The following is a 7158-nucleotide window of genomic DNA, read 5'->3' as shown; positions in this document are numbered from 1 at the left end:
TTATTACAATTCTATATAGGTGGCATTAGGCCCCCGTCATACAAATACTATATATGTGGCGTTAGGCCTCCAGCATACACTATTATTACAATTCTATATAGGTGGCATTAGGCCCCCGTCATACAAATACTATATATGTGGCGTTAGGCCTCCAGCATACACTATTATTACAATTCTATATAGGTGGCATTAGGCCCCCGTCATACAAATACTATATATGTGGCGTTAGGCCTCCAGCATACACTATTATTACAATTCTATATAGGTGGCATTAGGCCCCCGTCATACAAATACTATATATGTGGCGTTAGGCCTCCAGCATACACTATTATTACAATTCTATATAGGTGGCATTAGGCCCCCGTCATACAAATACTATATATGTGGCCTTGGGCCCCCAGCATACACTATTATTACAATTCTATATAGGTGGCATTAGGCCCCCGTCATACAAATACTATATATGTGGCCTTGGGCCTCCAAGCATACACGATTATTACAATACTATATAGGTGGTCTTAGGCCCCCGTCACACAAATACTATATATGTGGCCTTGGTCCCCCATCATACACTATTCTATTATTACAATTCTATATAGGTAGCCTTAGGCCCCGTCATGCAAATACTATATATGTGGCCATGGGCCCCCATCATACACTATTATTACAATTCTATATAGGTGGCCTTAGGCCCCCGTCATACAAATACTATATATATATGTGGCCTTGGGCCCCCATCATACACTATTATTACAATTCTATATAGGTGGCCTTAGGCCCCCGTCTTACAAATATAACGCCGGCAACACTATAACGTGCTACTAATAACTTACCGAGTGCTGCACTGGCGCTTGTCTTGTGTTTTCCTATTTAATGTTATATCTATGCCTATGGGTAATACAATTGGCATATCTCATAGTAACTTGTTTTAGCATTACTAAAATACGTAAACAAAAAGAACTTTTCGGTCGCGGAAGGGTTATTGTCGGAGTGAGCTGACGGGGGCTGGAGGCCACCGGCGGGGGACGAGGTGGCCTAAAGCCATACTTGGATGTAGATATCTGTCGCTTGCGATACAGGACGACTGGAAATACGTCACGCGCGTCATCGTGACGTCTCCGCTAATAATGCAATCATTTTTAGGGATGTGTTTTGCAGATTTACTTTTGTGCGATTTGTGCTTTACTAATACTGATTAGACCTCATCAACGTATTACTCTAGGTATCAACTAAAATAATGTATTAGCAAAATTAATATTTGTTATTTTTGCTGAAAAGCTCGACACGTATTCTTTAATTGCTTTGTGTATAATAGTCCAGCAACCCTACAGCAATATGCCCCTGCTCACTTCCATAGGTGTGCTCTCAGATGCAATTCTCGTAAACTTGACGATGTCCGAAAAGAAGACAGTGACCTCTTCGAAGGACTCTGGGGGAACCACCCGCCCATTCTTCAATTCATCAGCGACATACCTAAGGAGAGTGATAACCACTGCATGGATTTACTTTCCCATCTGTAGCCTTCCTATAGCGACATTAACTCCGCTATTTCAAAAAGCCATACATCGAAGGACGTAAGACCATAGATCTGTCCGCTCATAAAATCAACGATTGAGCAGTACTGATGTTAAAATGCAAAATTCAGCACACATGTAGGTATATCCTAAATACAATATACAATGTAAAACCTAATCATGGAAAGCAAAAATAACTCTCTCTTTCTTTCAGTCCGCTTCCTCCCGTCCCTGTCCCTCCCTGCTCCTTGCCCTCTCCCTCTCCCTCTCCCTCCCTTTCTCTCCATATACCCCTCACTCTCTCACTCACTCACTCACTCACTCACTCACTCACTCACTCACTCACTCACTCACTCACTCACTCTTCTCTCTCTCTCACTCACTCACTCACTCACTCGCTCGCTCGCTCACTCACTCACTCACTCACTCACTCACTCACTCACTCACTCACTCACTCACTCACTCTCTCGCTCGCTCGCTCACTCACTCACTCACTTACACGCACGCACACGATGCATGTATTATATGTGCTCATATCTATGTTCGATTATTGAAGGTCCTTCATTTATCTCGAAAACGAACAATGTCCATAGGTAGCTGTAGCCGCTCACCGCGGCAGCATCCTATAGAGAAGCATGTCCGTCTTGTTTTTCTCCATCAGTAAATCGCTAGTCCTCGCTTCCACCGTCTTCTCTAGGTTGGCGGCGTACGAATCTATCCGCCTAATCATGTTGTCGATTATAGAGATGGGCCTGCGACAAATTGGAGCATCAATCATGTGTGAGAAGCTCGTGCAACGCGAGGCGGTACCTAGCGGAGTTTTTCGCCTGCAATTGTACTGATTGGCACGCGTCTAAGATGTGGTATACACGTGTCTATAATAATTATAATAATTATAATAATAATTATTATAATAATTATTTCTAGTCTCCTCGGGAAGTTGTTATTATTCCTTTCTGTAGCTTATACCAGACAGGGGTCGCCACTCCTCTCTGGCATGTCTATACCTATCCTCGATAACTATACGAGCGTGTATACGGTTGTCTAATTCACATGGGACTGACGATATAGCAACATTATATTGGCATAATAATTAGAAAAGCAGCAATTAAAAGCCTGATTGTAACGTACCTGTCACCGGTTATTTTCTTGAGCGATCTTCTGATGTTGTCAAACGTGGGCCTCGCTTCTGTGTCCTCATCCCAGCAGTCCTTCATGAGTCTACGTAAACGTTCTGGGCATGTGTACTGAGAGCCTACTCGTGGCCTCACCAACTCAATCCCCATTTTGATTAGCTCAACAATATCTGCAACGCATTCATGACAATAACACGAGCCGCCGCGAATAAATGCATGCCACGCACAAATACGTGACTGGCTATTATACGTAATGGTTGTCTATTGGTTTCGAGTTATTTAGAACGAAAGGCGTAATACCATTCGGCTCTGCGCTGATTATGTCTGCCATCATATCGCACGGATGGCGCTGCGTGACGACCTCGGCTAGAATGATGCCATACGAGTAGACATCGCCCTTTTGCGTGCCATACGCTGCTACTCTGAATGCTCGCAATAATTCAGACGCTGTCCACAACATCCCTGTAAAACAACGGTAATGACAGAAAATACATTCGACATTCTATATTATACAGCCCGCTGTATAATAGATACGGCATCTATATTAAAAATATTAGAGCGTTATCTAGTGTCACGATAAGGCTGCCTAAGAAATTGTTGCAATTCAAACACATGCTAATCCCGCGACGCTACTCTAAAGCCGAACGAGCTATCCCAGAGTTAGAAACAGACTATTCTACAGCTGGGTTTCGAAATAACAGCAAACACACAATACTGCGAAACACTGTAACAACAGATAAAGTAACGAAACATGAGTACCTGCGTATTTGCGGTAGTCCGTTTCCTCGATGAGGTTGTTTTGGTTGGCACGGACTTCACCCAGCCCAAAGTCTGATATCTTGCACATCCAGCGCGCGTCAATGAGGCAGTTGGTGCTTTTGAGACGACCGTGTGAATGTAGCGGACTGCTGTGTATGAATCTCATGCCCTAGAAAGACGCGGCTTAGGCTTCACCGATACGACATCAGTGAGACACCAAGACTACTACGAAACTAATATGCAACACGCACTTACTCGTTTTCTGTCAGAGAATGTCTTCACGTGGAATTTAAAAATTTGAATTACAGTAATTATAGTATATTAAAGATATCTTGAGGATTATAGTACCAGCATAAAACCGTCATAACACCCCGATAACGATGTTGAACGTAACGTAATGTAACGCAAATGTATATATAGCACAACACAAGAAATGTCAACGCAACGCACCGCAACACAGCATAGTAAAATATAGCATAACAAAGCAAAACCTAAAATTTCATATTAAAATGAGCGTCACAAAGAAAACACTATACAGACCACATTGCAATCCACGCATATAGTATATCTGTGATGGTTCATACTAACCATGCAAATGTCCGTTGCTATGGACAGTATGAAGTCTTGGTCCAGTTTGATATTGTCGTTTTTGATGACATCCTGTTAAAATGACGACATGGTAGCTTAACACCCATGAGACGAACATCCAGTTTAAACATCGATATTCTGAAACACATGAGAGTCTGACACTGGCCGGAGACGGATGGAAAAGACCACCGGTAAGATTGAACTATGTGAAAGCATAAAGGTGCGCCTACCTGTATGCTACCCTTACTACAGTAGTTTGTCAATATGTATATCTCCGGATCCATGACGAGTCCGATGAATTCATTTATATTTTCGTGGATCATGTGACGCATCTGCGATAAAATGCCAGCATACGCAATCTCTATTCGTACTATACCTGTGATGTACCTTTGCTGCATTTGTGCTGATTTCTTACATCATCATTCAGCAACCGCGCATCGTTATAGCAAGCAACATCCGACACATCTAAGGCAATCACTGAGACATCTAGACTCACCCAGTGATGTGGATTCCATATGAGATGCAGTCACCGTGTCACCGAACAGGCAGTACCGAGGCATCTTCAGTCCCACCACCCCAGCCACGCAGGGCCCTATACCACGATACGGCTGGTTGAGAGTGAATGCAAATTGGGATAGAAGCTGTTGTGGGCATTTTGGCGCTATAACAGCTTTTGAATATCCTAGCTGCACTAATTATAAAGTGCGAAATTTCGACCTTACAATAGCATCAATCAAATCTCGTTGTCACCATCAGCAATGCAAGGTTTCACACTCCGCACTATAGATACAACTCATCTGGCACGCGCACTACCATGCTAAAATCTCTTTTTTACAACTTTTCACAAACAAGTGGCTATTTCCATCGACGTTTTGCTTTCTACGTTTTCAAATAGATAGACCATCATTATAAAAATGTAATTTTTTAACTTCAAATAATACAAACTATATACGCATACACAACGTAGTGGCGCGTATATATTCACCCCCGTGGCACGGAAGAGAAGGCGAGTCAAATGCGTACAGGCAATTCAATTTTCTTGTTGAAATGAACTCCGACTAATAGCCGAATAGTTTGTAGGTAATCCACGTCCTATTTTACCAATTGCTTACCAATCGGCCCGTGTAATACAAGTTACACTTAGCTCTATTAGTACTATAGCCCTGGTTGCCACAGGTCTGTTCTAGAGCTGGCTTCTAATTATTTATGCTTGTTGTAAATGAGATTACCGGTTGCATCGGCCGTGAAGAACGTGGTCGCTAAGTTTGTGCTACATAGGGCCTACCTTGGGCGCTTGAGCCGTTTCAATAATAACATGATAGTAAATAAACGGAATTTGAATTAACTACCAATGTCTATTTTTTACGAGTTTGTGCATAGTGCCGTGCGTGCGATAAGATTGTGCGTTGTGGGAAGAGTATTTGTATGGCATTTCCGTGGAATTATTGCATGATGGAGAATACACAAATATTTAACGTTTAGTAGTGAATGCAATCTATATTTAAATACTGTCCGTTTTTTTAAGTGAAACAGGGTAAGTGTCTGTGCTACAAATGTATGTTTCCGCAGCATCGAGATCATCGCTTACTAGGGTTTCCCGTAATCACGCCCCCATCCATCCGTTCATCATGGTCATGTATGTGTGTATAGGGCCGGCTACCAATGAGCGAAGCTATATACGCCCGTATACTCGCTGCCAGCCGCGACGGTTCTTATCAGTTGACCCAAAACCGGCAACAGTTACTCAACAGTTACGGCAACAGTTACGGCAACAGTTACGGCAACACTTACTCAAGATTGTTCTTTTTCGGTTCTAAACAAATTCGCTCATGTATATTACGCTTACGATATCCGTGCAACGCGCAAGTTACCCTTGCGTTATAATTGTAATAACTGTTGTATAACAGTTGTATACTCGTTGTGTAACTGGTGTTTAACTGCGCATAGATTTGGCGTTTGCGGAATAACGAGGCGTCGTCTCCTACTCTCACACGTTCCATCGTGCGGTTGTCGCTCCACAACTTCTTTCCTATGAGCCATATATTACACGTATACCTGAATGAACTCCCATGCGCACTTTTAAGAGCTCCCCTTCTCGGTGGGGCATGTTGAACGATTTGATCGTGTGAAGGAGGTTCAGGGCCATTGAGCATATCTCAGCCGCATGCTGGTGACCATTCTTCTTAGGCAGACCGCTGGCAACCATATAAGCATCACCGATCGTCTCCACCTTGAGTTTAAAAAAAAAGACATTTAGGATTTCTTCAATATTCCGTAAAGCCGCTTGAACTTTACTCTCGAGGATGCTTTTAAGAATGCTTTTAACAATGTTTTTAATGATAACGAAAGAATGTCCTCGTTTTAGCGCATGAATACAAATTTGGTAGCGTTACACTTGGTGGGGAAAGTAAGGACACGGATGATATAGTGAAATGACGAGAAGGTGAGATTAAGATGATACGACCGAGGTATAAATTAGTTGTCTCACTCTTCTCATACTTCACCGAGAATGCTCCATTTTCTATACCTTGTACACGTCGTGTTTGTCTATGACGTCATCAAAGAGTGTGTACAGGGCAGTGAGCAACTCGACGATCTGTGAATTAAAAAATGTCTCAAGCGTTTAGCGTGACTTTTAATTGTTACCATGAACTTTACCAATCATTATGAAATTTAGGAGACAAGATGAACAAATGAATTCTCAGCTTTAGCCAAAGGCGGCTGAGCAGTAGAACACAAACAGATCACGTGCACGTGCGTGCAGTTTATGTGGAAGCACACTTTAGTTTAAAGGATTTGTGTCGAGCTTTTAAATGTCAAAATAACCATATGTCACACTGGGATATATCATAGATATATTTATATTCTTCTAGTATTTCAAATAATCTGGCAGAAACTTCACGCAGTAATGTTGCTACATAGGCTAACATATGCGAAATTACTAAGCCCCGATAACATATGCTGTAAGCAGGGGCGGATTAAGGCTCACTGGTGCCCTAAGCACTGACCAATCTTGGTGCCCCCTCCTTTCCACACTGACCCAGTCCATTTTAGTTGTTGACCTGTCTGACCAAATATACAATGCAGGTTGCAGCAGTACAAAAATTTATGTAGGATTTCAAGGAGGGTGGTGATAAACAGGCGGGGGGTATGGGGGTCCT

The 7158-nt window shown here is 42.5% G+C and overlaps 1 protein-coding gene across 1 annotated transcript in view; it reads right to left on the bottom strand.

Moving 5' to 3' along the window:
• LOC106806659 (guanylate cyclase 2G-like) overlaps positions 1-6588 on the bottom strand; it is an 11454-nt gene extending 4866 nt beyond the window's left edge. Inside the window, exons 1-3 of the mRNA XM_014808670.1 lie at positions 6525-6588; positions 6053-6227; positions 4494-4589 (exon numbers count right to left, since the gene is read on the bottom strand). Of these exons, the coding sequence (XP_014664156.1) occupies positions 4494-4589; positions 6053-6203 (247 nt within the window). The 5' untranslated portion in view covers positions 6204-6227; positions 6525-6588. The remainder of the gene's footprint in view (positions 1-4493; positions 4590-6052; positions 6228-6524) is intronic.
• Between the last annotated feature and the right edge of the window lie 570 nt (positions 6589-7158).

This window comes from Priapulus caudatus, unplaced genomic scaffold (assembly GCF_000485595.1).
Source record: "Priapulus caudatus unplaced genomic scaffold, Priapulus_caudatus-5.0.1 Scaffold171, whole genome shotgun sequence".
In the NCBI taxonomy this organism is placed as follows: Eukaryota; Metazoa; Priapulida; class Priapulimorpha; order Priapulimorphida; family Priapulidae; genus Priapulus; species Priapulus caudatus.
This window is presented reverse-complemented; position numbering and strand designations above follow the sequence as displayed.